General features: G+C 34.6%; 1 protein-coding gene across 1 annotated transcript; it reads left to right on the top strand.

Annotated features, from left to right (window-relative positions):
• The first annotated feature begins 418 nt into the window (after nt 1-418).
• LOC113689080 (glycosyltransferase family 92 protein RCOM_0530710) lies at nt 419-12,643 on the top strand. Its single transcript, XM_027206911.2, has 8 exons — nt 419-1,144; nt 1,452-3,007; nt 10,884-11,167; nt 11,251-11,336; nt 11,470-11,621; nt 11,749-11,798; nt 11,888-11,962; nt 12,073-12,643. Exons 1-8 carry the CDS (start codon nt 985-987, stop codon nt 12,515-12,517), a joined length of 2,808 nt encoding a protein of 935 aa, XP_027062712.1. The 5' UTR covers nt 419-984; the 3' UTR covers nt 12,518-12,643.
• Nucleotides 12,644-19,061: the final 6,418 nt, after the last annotated feature.

Raw genomic sequence — 19,061 nt, 5'->3', positions numbered from 1 at the left:
TTGGGGGATATGGTGAATTTTCGTTCCTAACTTTTTGGCTAATATCGATTTAATCCATAATTTTTTAAAGACAATTTAATACTCAAACTTGTTTCGCAATTCCAATTAAGGATTGCGACAGCGGCACCGCTACATAAAACCAATCTGACTCCTAATTAACTAATTAAACAAAGGTATTATGAGAACATGGCTTAGAAGACTGTAATAAAATAAGTAAATCGTGTAAAAAATAACCAAATAATTTTTTTAAAATTTAATCTTGTGATTTTTTAATATAATTTACTTGATTTATTAAAGTCCTGTGAGTGATGTTTCCAAAATACTCCAATTTAGTTAATCAATTATGAGCCAGATCATTCTTAGGTGGTGGCACCGCCATAGAGATCCTTAATTAGAATTGATAAGTTCATGTATCAAATTGATTAGAAATAAAAGTTAGAAACTAATGGACAGTAGTGAAATAATTTAGGGACAAAATTAGTCATTTTTCCATACAATGATAATGTATATGTGGCAATTTACTAAAATAGGTGTCGTTGAAGCCGTCTGCTTCTCACATTTAATATTTTTTGTTTTTTCAATTAGTTCAAGTTGCAGTCTCCCCCTGTTGCTGTTGATGTTCTAACTTCTATCTATCGATTTGTTCCAGTATTCTCTCTAAGCCTTTATTTCAACAAGCTTTCCTTAGAGCTTTCAAGTACTATATGGGAAGAAGTCTTAATTACGCAAACCACTACTCTCTTTCTTCTGCTGCTGAATAGAGCCACCCACTCAAAAGTTATCTCCAAAATTATCAGGGGATTTCGAATCTTCTGCTGCTCACAAGTTACAACCACCCCTGCTTATACTTGCTCTTCTGGTTCATTAATATCTGTTGTGGAATAACAAGAGAAAACTGACACTTCTAGGAAGCAAATTAAATCTGCCGGGTTCCGGTGATGCCGGTGATGGTTTCTGATCAGTGATCACGTACTCCTCATCAGGATGGTGGCCGGGACGGCTTTGGTGGGCGGCCTGAGTTCTTTGAAAGATCGCAAGAAACATTCTTGTCTCTGGTTACCCAGGAATACCTTCTTCTTCTTCAGTCTCGTCCTGGTTTTTCTTTCCGGCTTCACTTTCTTCCACTTCTTCTCCTTGAAAAGAGGTACTGGTAACTAGTATATTCAGGGTAAAAAAAACTATTCAAGAAATCAGTTTAACTGCTGAATTTTAGCTTAGTTTAGCTAAATCCCCAAGAAAGAGTTTAATAGCTGAATTTGCTAATACGTTTCTTTTTTTGGATTTTGTTGGGTTTGAATTCTGATATATTATTGATTTTCTGTTGGATTAAAAAAAATTCCCATGCCATCCAATACTATTCTCTTGTGGGAAGTGAAATTGAAGTGTCGATGAATGACTTCTATAATTGAACTAAAACTTATGATTAATTAATTGATCGTGTGATTATGTAGATGAGTACTTTCGTCCAAAGCTCAAGTCCACGTTGCATATTTTCCCGATGGAAGCTGTTTCCGGCGAGTCATCGCCGGCGACTCCGGCCATCACAATTCAATCGACGGTAGCTCTTCCTGACCAGGTTCTGGTGTTCCTAAAGTACCCTCCGTCAACTCCGTTATTTGCCAAAGATGACATCAGATGTATATACTTGTCCTCGCCCAACTCAACCAATAATCATCATCATCATGATCAGCTTGAGCTCTTCCCAGAATCAGTGGAGGACGAACACCTGGATCGGCAGATCGTACGGTGCCCACATGTGCCACGTGGCTTGGTGGTTTCTGTTTCCTTCAAGGCCAATGGCAACTTCCCAATCGGGCCCGTATATCGGTGGGACTCATTGGCCTACGAGGCGATGATCGACCGTGACAACACCACGGTGGTTTTTGTCAAAGGTTTTAATCTACGGTCAGGACGGGTCTATGACCCTTCCAAATTCAAGTGCGTCTACGGTTGGGATTTGTCGAGACCCAAGTCAACGTTGTTATCCGACGCCGTATCAGTAGCTCAGGAAATTGTGCGTTGCAAGACGCCTAGGAGCATCTTGAATGGGTCACACAAGAATTGGCACGGGAATGTTTCAATCAAGGTTTCGGTTAGGCTAGTTGATAGGAGGAAGATGTTGAATTCAATTGCAAGGCCCGAAACTCGATTGAAGCCCGGCCCAAAAGTCGAGAAACGGCACCAATTGTGCATTTGCACTATGCTAAGAAATCAAGCACGCTTTCTACGGGAATGGGTGATGTATCACGCTCACATTGGCGTGGAACATTGGTTTATTTATGATAACAACAGTGTTGATGACATTAAGGACGTAATCCGATCATTAATTGATGATAATTACAATGTTTCGCGACATGTGTGGCCGTGGATCAAGTCCCAGGAAGCTGGATTTGCTCATTGTGCCTTGCGGGCTAGAGATTCATGTGAATGGGTTGGATTCATCGACGTTGACGAATTCTTTCACTTGCCATCGGGCTTGTCACTCCATGATGTTCTCAAGAACCAGTCCAAGTCAGAAGAGATTGTAGAGCTACGGGCCGCGTGTCACAACTTTGGCCCATCGGGCCTTCGCAAGGCCCCCATGGAAGGGGTAACCGTAGGGTACACTTGTCGAATGAAGTCTCCGGAGAGGCACAAGAGCATAGTGAAACCTGAAGCACTGAATGATACATTGATCAATATGGTGCACCATTTTCACTTGAATGCTGGTTTGAGGCCAGCCAATTTGGCCAAGAACATGCTAGTCATCAACCACTATAAGTACCAAGTGTGGGAAGTGTTCAAGCAGAAATTCGACAGGAGGGTGGCTACGTATGTCTCTGATTGGAAACAAAAGCGAAATGGACAGTCCAAAGATCGAACACCTGGTTTAGGGACCAGTACTGTTGAACCACCAGATTGGACGAGCAGGTTTTGTCAGGTCAAGGACACTGGCTTGCGGGATCGTATAATCAAGACGTTTGCTGATCCAAGGACCGGCAGGTTGCCGTGGCAAAAGAATATTAGCTGAGCCGGAAAAATCAATAACAGTTGCATGTGGTGCTGGAGGAACTTGTACCATCAGTGAACTGTGCATGAGGAATCCAATCAATAAAACCAAGAAGGTAACCACTGAGCCAAATCCAGTGGCCACTGAGCAGGGATTTAAGTCTCTTCTTGAATTGTACGTAAGAGTTCAAATTATATTTGCAAAGAAAAAAATTTAAAAATGATGTCAAAACATTCATTTGATCTAGTCAAATTTGTATGCCTACTAGCTTCTAATACAAAAAACCTCTTTAGACTCTTCCTTTCCTATAAATTAGAATAGAATAGATTATATAATTGTTATCGTTACTGAATAAAAACAAAAAAACCAAGAAGGTACCAAGTTTTTTGTTAATAGTAAACTCACTGTATATTGATGCAAGAAAAAGAAAGAACTCTACGTATTGGCTAGCTTTTTGTTCCTCCATTTTATTTTTGTTCCTGTAAGAAATTGTTAGGGGTATAGAGTACTGGATTCATTCTTTTTGTACATATGTGACATTTTAACTGTTAGAATACAAATTGCAGGAGTTTGGATAGCCGTATACAAGAAAGGGGAACTGGGAGAAGAAGGCAAAAGGAATATTGTTTGCCCATTGTTCATTTTGTCAATTAGTCACTTTGCAAATATTGCCATCATCTGGTTTCTGGGCATGATTTGTCCGTCAAGCTGCTTTTTGAGCCACCGGCTTTATATTATTATTATTATTACATATAGCATCAATCTAATGGGGCTTAGTCGGCCGCTGATGGTGACCGTGTTCTAAATTCCAATGCATTTGTTATCAGTTGACTTTGCTTCCACCCTTCACTGTTTAGAGTTTAAACTTGTCCGACTTTTTCTAATTGTTCATTGTTCACTAATGCAAGTTTATTTGTAAGTTTTCCAACTAACCTGCCGACTAATTTCTCTCTTCAAAAGAGTATTTGCCTTTCAATTCGTTGAGATGCATAATAGCTTGTTAGCCATCACAAGCTATTCATGATTTTCTCAAAAAAATTTCCCTCCCAACCCCTTCCGACACTCTCTCAACCCCGATTATCAGAAACTTAATTCGAATATTGAATTTAATAACAGGAAAGACTCTGAAAACAAGCTATTCATGCTGACACGTACCAAGCTATAGCAAAATTGACTTTTAAGGTAAATTGAAAACATTATTAATTTCAAGTGCTCATTAACATGGTTGATGTGTTTTGAAGGACGGATTATCATTAATTTTTAAAAACTCAAAGAAACACAAATTAAACGAATATTTAGTACATAGATTTAAGGTCTCAACAAACATTTACGATTTTTTGGAGTGATGTATGTACTCTACAAGAAAGCTACACATGAAAACTGTGCACTTGATCTTAAGTATAATTGTAGTTGTTGAACCTTGAATCCTAAAACCCGAAAAAGCGAAAAAAAAAAAAGACAAAAACGAACAGAGAAAGCAAAGGCCTTTTTCTTTCTTTTTTCCAAAGGAAAAAGTGAAGGCCGTCGAGTGGGAGAGATAAGAGGGAGAGTAATCGTAACTGCCTATTTGATTCATGTAAGTTATGCCACAATGATGCTTAATTTGGAAATGGTCAAACGATCAATCATGCATTAGCTAAGCGATCTATATGATTGCACCCACAACCTGCACGAATGGACGAGACACTGGAGATGACAACAAAGGGGAGGTAGGACCAAGTCTGCCCTCTATTCTAAATTCACGCTCATGTAATTATTGACAAAAATGCCCTTATCTTTCAAATTTGTTTGATGCTTATTAATTATAATAGTTTCAACTTTCAAGACAAATATCCTTACAGAGCAAAAAAAAAAAAAAAAAAAAAAAAGGAAGAACAAGCGTTAACATGTAAAAGGCAACAATTTTAAACATTTTTACTAGTGCTTAAGAATATTCAATTTTAATTTAGCAATTCAGATTTTTCACTTTCGAATAAGCATGTAAATTGTAAATAGAAATATCTAGATATTTTAATTCCATAAATTTAAAATCCAATTAAGCAATTTTCAAGGTGAAATATACAATCATATTGACTTCTTCATGCTAATATGTGCCATTTGATTTTATCAAAATCAATCTAAAAAGAATTCAACAAAATAAATATAGTATGACATAAAAGGAATGAGGAAAAAATTGAAGCAACTATAGAGAATTATAAATTCTAGAATTAAATAAACAAGAAAATGAATTTCTATATAGCACTAACATAATGATTAGGGTGTGGATTTTTTGTCTTTAAGAAAGATATTATCGTTTAAATACTGTAAAAGTTTTCATTAGACATATAAAAGATAAAAATTTTAGCGTATAATAATTGTATAGGGTGTGATTTAACCTCTCCCAACAAGAAATAGGGAGTAGCACCACGAAATTGTCTATCCACATGAAGTTTATTAACCCATTAGTATAAGAAAATTGATTGTGCAAATCTAGAGATGGTTGGCTGTGATTTGGCGGTGATACAACATCTTAAGCCTTATACATAAGAGTAGGGGTGTATTCGAGCAAAGTCGAGCTCGACTACCGCTATACTCGAGCTCGACTAGGCTATAATATAATTATACTCGAACTCGAGTTCGAGCTCGATCGAGTCGGAGAATCACAGCTCGAGTTCGAGCTCGATCGAGTCCTTAAAAAGTTCGAGTTCGACTCGATAAGGGTACTCACCAGTAATTTCTCAGAATTTATTTACCTATATTAGTAATTTTATATATAATTTTTTTTTAATTTTTTATGTGATACTCGATAGAGCTCGTCGAGCTCTCGAGTATCAAATTTCTGAGCTCGAACTCGACTCGATAGCTCTAACGAGCAGCTCGAGATCGAGCTCGAGTTCGATGAAGCGAGTTCGAGCTCGAGCTCCTGATCGAGTACATATCGAGTTCGAGTCGAGTAGCTTGAATCAGCTCCACACCTACATAAGAGTCATTTGAGGGGTGAAAAAAGTTCGTTCGGGATAAACAAATAGGAGAGGAGAGGAGAGGAGAGGTATCAGATTTACATGCAAGAAAAAATTATGAGGATAGATTGTTGGAGAGAGTGAAAGACAAGTAACAAAAGCAAAGGCGGAGAAATAAAAGCATCTACTTGACAAGACACTCAAAGGAGAAGGCACAAACTTCACAAAAGGTAATTACTTCGTGTTTGCATAGGGCAAATTTGCGGTACCCGACGTATTGTCTCACAGTTCTTTCAATTTTATTGTGCTACCCCTTTTGCAGCTTTGCTTCCTCTCTTTTGTCATGTACTTTTTGCATCAGAACTGACCTTAAAAGGATTTGAGTTTTCTAAAAGAAAATTTAGCGCATGAAGATTGCTAAATAGAATTCAAAGGTAGACTTATCTACTTGACTTTTTTTTTTTTTTTTACCTCCCAATCCTCTCCACATCTTTCTTACCCCAAACTATCAGACTTAGGATTTAAATCCTGAATCTAGTAGTAAGGAGAACCACTCGAGTTAATTTTGTCTAGCAGAAAATTAGACAAAGTTTGAGGTAAAATTCAATGTTGCCCGAATTTGTTTTGTTGGATGTTAATAATCCTCACTTTCATTTCCTTTTCCTAATGTCTTAGCTAATTAATCTAGTCCTCTTGGGACCAAGAAATTTTATGTAAGTTCGGAGTAACTATTAGGCATGTTTAATACTTGATCTAGGATAAACAAAAAAGTTTCACAAGAATATATAAAGATCTCACTTACTAATTCACATGTTAAATGGAGCCCAATTGACGTATTAAATGAAATCAAGTGATATGTCTACATGAAATTTTGTAGTTGGTTTGGAAACAACTGCTTAGTAGTTGATTCGAACTAATATAAAATTTTACCTTTCGACCATTGAAATTTTGTTATCCTTAGAGAATTCAAATGGAAATAAATCTAATTTCTTGTGATTTCTTGGAATTGTCTAAATGACATCGGAAGAATTGTGCAAGGTTGGTTCTTCAGGGATCATTGGGGAAACAAAACACTACACTTATTGGCGGATCTTCATCAAAATTTCCCTCGAAAGGAAATATAAGTGCATGAAAGTATGCCATCTAGCTTTTTTTAAATTCTTTTTATCAACGGAGGAGTGGAACTTAAGAATTGAAGAAAAAGAAGGGGGATTTCAATCGAGAATTCTAATTTTTAGCGTCTCAATCCCTGTTATATTAGCGCATTGCCAGAAAATATCTAGCACCATTTGATTTATATGATAAAAATCCGCACTAATGACCTCAACCTCAACTGTAATCACTAGACCAATGCTTTCTTGACAAGTAGTCATCTACCTATTTCATTACAAGTTAATTAAATTATAGTTTGTTTAGAACTCAGTATGGATTAGAGAGAGAGAGAGAGAGAGAACAGTGTATGGATTTATTCCAATTGAACATGATCTTAATTTGGAAACGTAAAACACGCCTAAAATGAATTTAGCCATAAGAACTACAAAATCCTTTCTAAGAGTGCTATTCACGCATAAATGATTAATTTGCTGTATTTTCTATCATCTAATAATTGCATTAAAATCAGTTAAAATGGAATCACCAATAAAAAAATGCAAAATCATTTGAATTCCTTGAACAAATTATAAGTGAATTCTTATTTACTCGAACTTTGTAAGGTTTGATCTTGTCAAGGGTGCGTAAGCAGCCTGAGCATATTACCTAGGTGCAATCCCAAAAATAAGCATTATACAAAGTTTCTCTTTTCTTATTTACTTAATTGAATTCGAAAAGTGTCATCGATTGAAGTCAATTAGAATCAAGAGCGTTTCTCTTAATTTATTAAGAATGTAATTAATAGATTCAACATCTAGATTGGGTCCAACTCTTAATAATAAAAATTTGTATGACTAAATCGTATAAATGAAATCAATTAAATAGTAATTTAATCTATTTATTCTGCAAAGTCAGAATTTTTTGCCAAGAGTAGTTTTTTATTTTATTTTATTTTAGGGCAAGTGTAAAAGTAGTTAACGTTGTACTATGCCAAAAATATTTTGACTACCTTAATAAAAAAAAAGAGACTTGCAGTTTTGTTCCTCAATATTTGGCTTGTATGCCAAATTGGTATCCAATGGTTCTGCCAAAATAAATCTAATCATCAAAGTTTATAATTTTAGGTATATTCGAGACAATTAACGGAAATGGATCAATGACTAACGGTCAATATCAAATTGTCATTAGTCAACAATTTTGACTTTGCATTTTTTGGTCCTTAATATTTTGATTTTGAATCATTATATTTTTTAATTTTTAAATAGTGATATTTAGAGTTTTAGCATTTGACATGCACATTAAATGAAATAGTGTTAAATGGGTAATAAGAAGTCTAATTAAACTTCTTTTTCTTCTTATTTTTATTTTTATTTCATTTACTCATGTTAATAATATATCATATATATATTTTTTTTTGCATAGTTAGTCTTTCTCCTTATTACTTAAAACACTTTATATTGTCACAATATGATTTTAGCTTAAATAGCATATTTTTGTTAAATAAGTTATAAATCAATGATATTGTACCAATAATAATTAAAACATAAAGTATTAGAAAAAAAGAAAATTTTAATTTTTAAAATCTAAGTTTATTGTAGCTACTACTACAAAAATTGATGCATGTGTTGTCTACATAGACTTCAAATCCATTGTACTTAAAAAAACTAGTAAAGGTAAGTATCAATGTGAAGTAATTTTGGAAATTATTACAAAAACTATCATTTAGTTTTTATTGTCTTTTCTACTAATTGAAAATTAATGTCCCAATATTATAGTTTTAAAGTATTTATTTTAATATCCATGTATCTTGATAATCATTTAGTAGTTCATATAGTGTGTATGAAATGCCAACTTCATTTCAAATTCAATTGATACCTATTAAAATGCCAAAAAAAATCAACTTAATTTATAGAAGTATATATTCCTTATATTTTAAAGGGATGTTTAATTAAGTTTTTAATTATCATTAGAAATAAAAATAATAAAACTCATTATAAATTAATTATATAAGGCTAACTATGCAAAATAAAAGAAACATATGATATATAATCAGCATAAATGAGTAAAATAAAAATAAAAATAATTAAAAGAAGTTTAATTAGAATAATTATTACCTATTTAATACTATTTCATTCTAATTTGCATCTCAATTTTTGCTAAAACCTCTTAATATCACTATTTAAAAGTTAAGAAAATATAATGATTCAAAATCAAAACATTGGGGATCGAAAATATAAAGCCAAAGTTGTTGACTAACTATAATTTGATGTTGACTGTTAGTCATTGTTTTATTTCCATTTGTTGCCTAAATTTGCCTAAAATCACAAATTTTGGGGGACTAGATTTATTTAAGGCGAAACATTGGGAACTGATTTGACACATAGACCAAACACTTAATAAAGCCCAAGCTTTATACATACCTGGAAACAAAATCTTTAAGGCCCATGCTGAAGTGCTGTTTTTTCATTCCTAAAGTTATGCCATTCAACCTCTTAGCATTTTGGATGATTTGCAATTTGCCCCCTAATATTATTTTTAAAATATTTTGCCCACCGTTCCTAAATCAAATGTAATGGTATGATAGAAAGACATAGTTACCCTAAGTTTGTAATTGTAATTTTTATCCCCATGAATCTTGACTCTAGTTGCAATTTGCCCTCTTAAGATTTTCATACTCAATTCACCACCTATTCATGTCAAAGGATAAAACGATCCTAGATATTTTTCTCATTCATTTTTTACTTTTTTTACTTTTTTTTTTCTCTCTTTTAGTATTTCCTTCATTTTTTTTTTACCATTATTAGGAAATGCATTTCTGTTACTAATTCATTTGCCACAAATATGAAGTTTTACACATTTGTCTAAATAATTTATTTTTGAATTTGATGTGCATTGTAACATAAACAACATATATTTTATTATAGTATGTCGTTTTTTTTTCTTTATGTTCTCTGCCGCAATCTATTATTTTGTTGAAGGTTGGTTTTGTAGTTTGCTGGTTTTCACCATTAATAAGCAATCACAAACTCCCATGTTAAGTGTGTTGCTTGTACCACAAAGCATATATACAATTTACAAATAATTACTTAGATATACATACAAAACTTAGGGGTTCTAATTAGTCAATTCTTAATAAAGATATAATAGCTTTCAAGTGACAAGAGGAAACGGCACAAAAGAATTAAAGGAAAAAATGAGAGAAAAAATGTAAATCAGAAAATAAATTAGATGGATGGGTAAAATCCTACAAACTTCTTCAGGTGGAAAAAGTGCAATTCAGTTTATAGTTCATGGAAGTAAACTACAAATTAATTTGGATAGTAAGTTATTACACTTTATTTGTACTTTATTTACACACACTGATTTGTTTGCATCATCAACACATTTTTCAATCACCTTTTTATCTCACATACATCATATCAAAAAAGTGCTACAGTACTTTTTGCATAAAATTATCTCAAATGATTTACAATCCAAACACACTCCCTTATGGTTGAAATTTGAAAATGAGGCCAATTTTGGCAATTTAGGCTTATTTTACAATCAAAGCATGATCTTCACTGAACCAAGGGGGCAATGTGCTAAGAAAATAACACGTTTTGGGCAAAACACAAATCACCCCAAACGTTAAGGGGGTTTGATGCCATTAACCATTTTTTTCTTTCAACTTTTTTTTTTGGGGTACGGTCCCGTCCAAATCCAGCGATGGCCGTTACCATTTAGCCCCAAATCCAAGTCGATAGAGCCCAAATTTGAAAATCTGACCGTTATGTGAAGCCGTTGCTCCAGTCTCCTCCTTTTCTCTCTGCAACCCATTGCAATACTCTCTCTCGCATCTATCAAATCCTAAAACACCACTTTAGTAGTTGAACGTAAACATGGTGAATGAAGAAGTAGTTGTAATCAAGAGCCCGCATCAAAACTCAAGGAACCCTCCTCAAAAATCAAAAGGAGTTGCCCAAAATGGAGGAGATGGAAAAGAGACCTTGTTCAGCCCCAGGTTCAGATCCGTGGCAGCAATGGCTGGCTGGGACGAGGAGGCTCTTATGATGGCCAGTATTGTAGTTGAAGACACCCCAGATAGGCATTTCAAGCAAAAGAAACGCCCCACTTTGCAAAGTCTCAAGACTCCCCCTACGAATTCAAGAAGGTAAAACACGTTTTTTTATGGGATTCATGTATTGGTTCGATTCATTTTCATACCATTGAGTAAGAAAATTGAGGTATTTCCAGAAAACGCAGAGGGCAAAGGAGGAGTCCTTCTTGTCTGCCAGTGGTTGCTCTTGATCTTGAGGATGACGAGACTCCAACAGAATCAGGTATATACTCAGATCAGGGATTTCTTCTTTTTTTTTTTCTTTGATTCTCTTAAATCTTTCTTTTAGATATATTTGATTTCTTGGGTATTTTGACTTTTTAGACCTTTTTTTTTTAAAATAAATTTGTGAGTAGAGACCAAGAAAGAGATGACAGAATCAACAACTGTTCGAGATAAAGAGAATAAAAGAAGTGGAAGTCAATCCGATGCACAGAGTTCCATTAATTCCTCTTCCAGTTCAGCTATTCCATGCATCGATCGACTTCGTGAAGAGCTTTCTTGTGCAGTAAGAGCTACAAAACTCCTGTTATTTGATAACTCCCTGTCCGTAGCTTCTTTCATAAGATTCTTTGATTAAGAGTATTTCCTGTTGTATTGTGGGAAAAATGAAAGGTTTCATTTTGATTCGGCAGGTTTGTTTGGAGGTTTGTTTTGAGCCCAGCACAACTCCTTGTGGGCATAGGTATGATCCTGAATTGATTAGTAACTATTTTGGCCAAGCTTTTATTTAGAACTGTCAATCGATTGCGAGTAATTTTTTTTTTGGCGTAGTTTTTGCAAAAAGTGTTTGAGATCCGCGGCTGATAAATGTGGAAAGAAATGCCCAAAATGCAGGCAGCTAATCAGGTAATATAATCTTGATGAGTAATGAAATTTATCTTGGATATACAGTCCTTGGATGGGGGCTTCAGCAACTTTAAGATTGATTTTGCTGACGATTCTAAATCATGTTGCAGCAATGGAAGGTCCTGCACGGTGAATACAGTTCTTTGGAACACAATTCAGATGCTATTTCCACAAGAAGTTGAAGCCAGAAAGGCAGCCGGTGCTTTAAATAGTCGCCAAGCTCAGCGTCAGAGTCCAACAAGACCGAATCATACTAATGCTCGGAACAGAGCTGTTCAAGCGTTAAGCAGTCCCGAGTCAGGAAATCACAGCCCCAGCAGCAGAAGGGGTTATCAGATTACCAGAAGACAGAGTGTCCAGCCTTCTAGGTTGTCGAGGAGGAGAAATGAGTTGCCAAGCCAGGATCAGGATGCTGCATTGGCTTTGAGATTGCAAAGAGAAGAGTTTATGGGGGCATTTAGGGGACCTGATGATGAATATAGAAACTCTTTTGCAATAGCAAGAGCTAACTTGCGGGCTATGGCATCTCGGGCCATTAGAGCTAGAGGGCTCTAGCATTAGAGATATTCTGCACTTTTACTTTGTTGCTTAGTCTTCTGGCATTTTCTGTCAATTGTATACCTAGTTGGCTTGGTATCCTTTTCCTCAATGGAAATAACCTTAATTAGATGTCTCAAGATTTTTCAACCACGCTGAAAAAAAAAAATGGTTTCAAGTTCTACCACTACCTTATTATAGTCATAAAGTTGCTAAGGAGCCATGATGTGGACATGTCAATTGCCAAATGCAACTGTGTGATGTTCAGGGAATGGAACAAGAACATTACTTTTAGGTACGGATTCCAAATGCGAATAGCTGTAAGACTATGTTGAATCAGCCAAGAAAAGAAGAGATTTGAACATTTTTTGTTCCCATACCAAGTCATTTTGAGAATTTTAAGTGCAATCATGGTGTTTTATAGAAGATCTAGCACTTCTTGATGCAATCTTTCTCCCTGGTTTCCTTTCTTTCATGTGAACATGACAATCATTTTTGAAAATATGGCACCACGCAATAAACTGATCTCCCCCGTCTTTCCTTGAACTGCATTGCATGCCTGATTAACAATTTTCTCATGCTATCAATTCACCCCAGACCATTGAAATTATTTGTAATTCTCCCCCCTATTACCTAGGAAACTGCAAGAATACTTTCTTTAAACCTCTTTTTTATGTTCTGTTATTTGTCGGTTTAGGTGTGGGATGTGAATTCATGCTAAACTAAATTAATGTAGGATCTGTTACTGTGTAACAACAATTAGGCAAATATAGGTCATTTCTTCTTGTTGATCCTTCGTGTTCATTTGAATTAGCAACATGTTTCCAGCTGCACCTAGTGATTGTGGTTTGTCCAACTCAGAAAAGAGCCATGTTTGAAAAAGTCCAAGGTTACAACGTGAGCTTTACCTAATCCTGACAGGAATTGGAACAAGTGTGACCTTGTTTATACAGCTTTTCAACAAGTGGATTCTATATGATCGATATTGAAACAAGTGTAACCTTGTTTATACAGCTTTTCAACAAGTGCATTTTTATATAATCGATACATAATCTCCATAGAGCAGACACTGGAAATAAAATTGGACACCTGCTATAGCCGGACTTTAATAGAATTGGTGGAATAAAAAGGTACAGAACATTCAAAATCGTCAAATTTCCCGTTATTTGTACACAACACTACCAATGGAGAGTGGCTACTACATCAGATCTCTGTCTATTGATATTTTTGGCTTCATAAAATAAGAAACAGTCTGCAATGACCTAAACTTTCGACAGGATTGTATCATCCGGTGCCTTTTCAAATATGTCTGAAGCCATGCATGCGCAAATAAACTGTATAGTTGACCTTAGCTTGGAGGAAAGACTTGGCCAACTAACACCCCCAAGTAGTGTTTTTCAATCACCTTACCCACGCCAGAAGCTAGCTCACACCCGAGCTTGGAACACAACTATAAAAGAGTGCAACTGGTTACAATTTACTGGACCATTCTCGTCTTGGAAAATGGCAAATGCAAGATCGTTCTCGCCATTTTGCTCAGTTTGCATACAGGTGACAGTCTTGATAATATTGATGGCCATTTCTTCAGGAGCAGCACCTTCTCCCGCAGCCGAACCGGGTTCATCCCCTCATCCTAGTGCTCATCGTGGGAGCACTCATTCTCCAGGATCGGCGCCATCTCCTCAACCTGGCAATGGGGGGACTGCTGCCGCTGACTTCTCCCCTCCTTTCTTCATATCCATGCTCATCGCTTCCTTACTACCACCCTTCCTCTGTTTCTCTTACTGAGTTTCCATACATGTATTCAGATTGTTCAGCACCTTTATCTGGCCTTATGATGTATCTTTTCTTGTTTTCATGATTCCTTGTTTGAAAAGCATCTAAGAGGGCACACCATTACTGCCACATGGGACATGGTTGGATGTTCTTGGTTGGATGATTGTTTTCTTTCCAAATAAGACAGCCCTCAATAGTTACTCTTTCTGTTCTATTGTACATTGCCACTCGTGTAATACAACATCTGTTCTGTGAATGGCATGGAAGGTTATATTTTCAACTTGATAAAATTTGTTGTTCCAAATTTGAGTCATTTCTCTCTTTTTTATTCTTAATAAACTGACAAGTTCTAGCCCAAAACTAATGGTTATAGGGGAAACTTATTGTTTTATCTGCTATTTATGTGGTAATGTAAAGTTACCATGGCACCAAACTTAAGTGACAAAGTTTGCAAAATGATCAACAAAAGGTCACAAGAACATACTTTGTTCCATTCCAAAAGTCTAGGATGACAATCATTCTGATAAAGCTAACTAAAATTTTCCCTGTAACTACAAATTTGCCCCAACACAAAGGACATTTGCCTAACAATAAGTATTCAAACCCGGCTTTTTCATCTTGAAATGAATTCTTCACCCTCTTCAAGATTAGGAGAAACTAGTCCAGTAAGAAACGGTAGACAACTCACAGCACAAGCTAATTACAGGAAGCTTTTTGGAATTATACATACAAATGTATATTATACGAATACTACGAGTATTTACTAACTAGGTTCTAATCCATCATACATTTCCAAGACAATTGGCAATGGCCAGAAAATAATTGCTTTGAAAGAAAAAGACAATGGATAAGGTATATTAGTTGAATTAATCAATTTCTATGTCTCTTCATAAAAAAAAAATTATATTAATCGTGTCGCAGTGCTGTTTATCTAATTGTTTTAGATCAGCAAGTTACTCCAGGTAAACAATAGAGAGGACCAGCATCTGAGATCAAACAAGGAACCAAATCTCCTGAAGCCACAGAAAATAATTGAGATCCAGAATACAGAGGAGAGCTGCTTCCTGCTCCGGATTGAACAAAATAAGCCTCATTAAGGAACACATCATTCGAGCTTCTCCAATTCCAATTATTCCATACTTCCGGACCATCCATAGTATCTCTCTTGGTAACCTACCAAAAACAAAAAAAAAGGATAATTTTCTTTCCTGTTTTTGGTAGATATATATTCTGGCATACAAAATTATGATATTATGAGGTAAAAGATTATTCAGAAAAAACATTTGGAACAATGATGTCGCACTTTTTGTAGTATGATTTAGGTAGAAAAAAAAACAAAAAAAAGTGATTGGAAATTGCTTTTATATGAAAATTTTTTTTTTCCAAGAATGGCAATTCAAACAAAGCACCAGCAAATCATATGCATAATCTTGCATTAATAATTCGCTTTCCTGTTCATAGTAGATATCTACTGTGGCAAAAGATTATTCAGAAAATTTTTTTGAGAATAATACCGTAACACTTTTTATGATGTAATGTACATGGAAAAATAACATGGTTAGAAACAAAATATTGTTGAAGACTTTCATGCATGATTATTGAACTCATTCTTGGAAATTTTCATGCATTAATATTGTTGAACCCTTGTATAGAGTGGAATGTTTTGTATCTCAGCCTTAACAAATATTTGATGCATTTTTTACTCAAATAGATATCCTACCTAATTTTTTTTTTAGATTCTTCATTTTGTCATTATGTTAACTACTTTTGTTTAATTTATTATTATTATTATTTGTTTGTTTATCTTATCATTTTATTTTCTCGTAGCTTGTTAACTTGCACAATTTTTAGCATAACCAATTTATGATAAGTTTTAGCCTCCTTTTCTACCTTTCCAAAATGAAATTTTAAATATACACACGAAAAAAAAAATGTTAGAGATTCAAAGTTTTTGGATGAAGTTTTTATGTTAACTTTCATAGTACTTAGTTCAAAATTTTATATTCTTATTTTTCAATTATTAAATAGTATGTAATTTTGCGATATAGAGTATGGATGGAAAAAAATTGGTAATTATGTTTATTGAGCATTATCAGTAAATATTTAAAACTAATAATGGGTGCCAATGGTGGTATAAATTGATAATTTAGTTTGCAAAAATGAATTTAAATAATTTTACAAAAAGTTAAAATAAAGGTAATTGAGTTACTCAACTCATTTTTTGATATACCCATTTATATCCATCTAATTAAATGGGTATAAATGAGTCGGAAACAAATGAGTTGACTCATTTATACCTATTATCCATTTCAATCCATCCAAATCACCAATTTTGACATCTCTACTTACAATGAATTTGCTCCAACACTAAAGGCAATCTTCTACAGGATGTAATAAAACTATTCTCTTGATTTCTCAAAACAAAGTGTAAAACCCGTACTTCAATTCTGACTGAATCCTCGTTACAGATGTTAAAAGAGGTGTTTGAAGAGTTATTTTTGTGTTTTAGACAGTGGATGGTAGTAGTTACAAGTACCCGAGTTAGGATGGCTGAACATTTGAGTCCAAACGGGCCATAGTGTCTAGAGAACTACGTTAAATCTTGACACAGTTCCGGTTTCAAAACATTTACTTTGGGCCACGAACATCCACTTTGACAGATTTGCAAAGTTTTTGCAAACTACTCCATAATCCCCCACTAATTTGCAAAACTTATGCATCCTAAGACCTGGCAATTATACCCAAAACCTAACAACCCACCCAACCTATCCACTAATTTGAGAGGTTGGGTTGGGTAGTTGGATTTTGGGTCAATTTTGGGTTGGGTAATAAAAATTCACATATATTTTGGGCGGTTTGGGTATTTGTGTTGGGTATCCATTACCTAACTTAAGTTAAAAAAATAAATAAAAAATTAAAATCAAGAAACAAGAAAAGACCTGGAATCATGTAATGAAGCCAAATGTTGGATCAAACAAAACATCTCCTGGCCAAAGTTTTATTCGACAGACTTGTTCATGTCTTATATATAGTTCGAAATGGCTATGGACAACAATTAGTGAAATTTTTTTTATTGTATGTGAAAATGTATTTGAGAGAGTTTATGATCAAAATTTATTAATTAATATATTGGGTCATATTTGGGTCATGGATTTGAGTTGATCCAATATGACCCAACCCAAAATTAACCCAATCTAAAGTTGGGCGGGTTGGGTGTAACTCATTTAAATGAAAACCCAATATTAACCCGCCAAAAACTCGTCCAACCCACCCAATTGCCAGGTATAATCCTAACCCATGGAGTCTCCAATGGTACAACTTTAACCGAAGAATCTTAAGCATAATTAGAAGTATCTCTTGATTTAAACTTGCAACTGGTGTAGGCGATTTAAATTTTGAATTGAGTTGGTTGTTGGCATTCTTAAATTAAACTATAACTCTTATATGTCAAAATCAAAAACACAACACAATTAATGATTGTCTTCTTTTCTGAAGAGGTTAATATGAGCTTTAATTAGAGCTATTTTAGCCACATGCTAATCCTAATTTCACAATCATCTACAAAAGTATACTCAAACTCTTGTTGAGATGGCATCACTTCAATATTTATATAGGTGAAATTGTACTTGTAGATTTCTATGTTTATGTCCTTCAAAAACAAAAGCAGTCCTACTCATGGGGCTACTTGTAATATCGTGGTTGGCAATTATGATTGTGACCTAAAATGCTGCACCAATTTTTCTCAAAAAGTCACCATTTAGGTTCCCAAGCAGCAACAGGATGCCATCCACTAAATCTGAGGTATGATAAGAAAAAACTACTGTCTTTTAAGACAGAATCATCATCAAGCGGGGTTGAGAATATACCATAACCAAAGCATGATAATCTAAAAATTGCCGATTAAACCGCCATTCTGTTCTCAATATGCTCAGAAGGGGAGGATTTTGATAGATTTTGAATTGTAAAACACATTAAGGTTTTATTTGTCTCCATCATGAATATGGTGTGCTTTTGAGTTCGGGCAAATTACGTTCAGGATATAAAAACAAAATCTAAAAAAAATTAGACAACAAAATTTATTTTTTCTTATCTGTAGATCAACAAACACAGAAGTTATTAATCCTTGGGTTAATAATCCTTGTAGAATATTTTTTATTAAATAGTTATGCCATTCTATTTAATCATATTTTCAAGAGTTGAACTAAAAGAAAATTTTTATTATTGTTACTGTCATGAATGTTTGCATGATTATATCAGTTGTACAAGTTAGTTCATGGTTGAGAAATCAATTTTTTTCTTGTCTTATAGTATGAAAACCAGAATTGTCAACAATTTTTTATGGTTAATAACTGGTTAATGGTATCTCGATTAAAAAATGTTTGTTCTCGATGCAAAATATCTATTGCATGCTTACACTGCATTGGAACTGATATAAGGATTCACTTTTTGGATGGTAGATGAGAATATCTCAAGATCGTGATAAGAATAAAAAATGGTACCAAGTGTGAAACTTCCTATCGGAGATTTGAAATTGCAAACCACAAAATTCTCTATCAAAGATTTGGGATTGCAACATGACCAAATAAATACACATATAACTGCAATTACATCCACCAGAAGTGCACAAAACCACTCCTGATGTCCATCTTACCCATAGGATCAAACATCTAATTGCTTCGCAAATCTCTTGTATAGTACCAAATCCTTGTGAAAGAATGGTCTCATAGCCAAGCCAGACACCAATATTATTGACTAGGAACGTATGTCAAGCAAATTTCTTTATGAT

The sequence above is a fragment of the Coffea arabica genome, chromosome 5c (genome assembly GCF_036785885.1).
Source record: "Coffea arabica cultivar ET-39 chromosome 5c, Coffea Arabica ET-39 HiFi, whole genome shotgun sequence".
Taxonomy (NCBI): Eukaryota; Viridiplantae; Streptophyta; class Magnoliopsida; order Gentianales; family Rubiaceae; genus Coffea; species Coffea arabica.
Note: the sequence above shows the minus strand (reverse complement) of the source record. Positions and strands in the feature narration are given on the sequence as shown.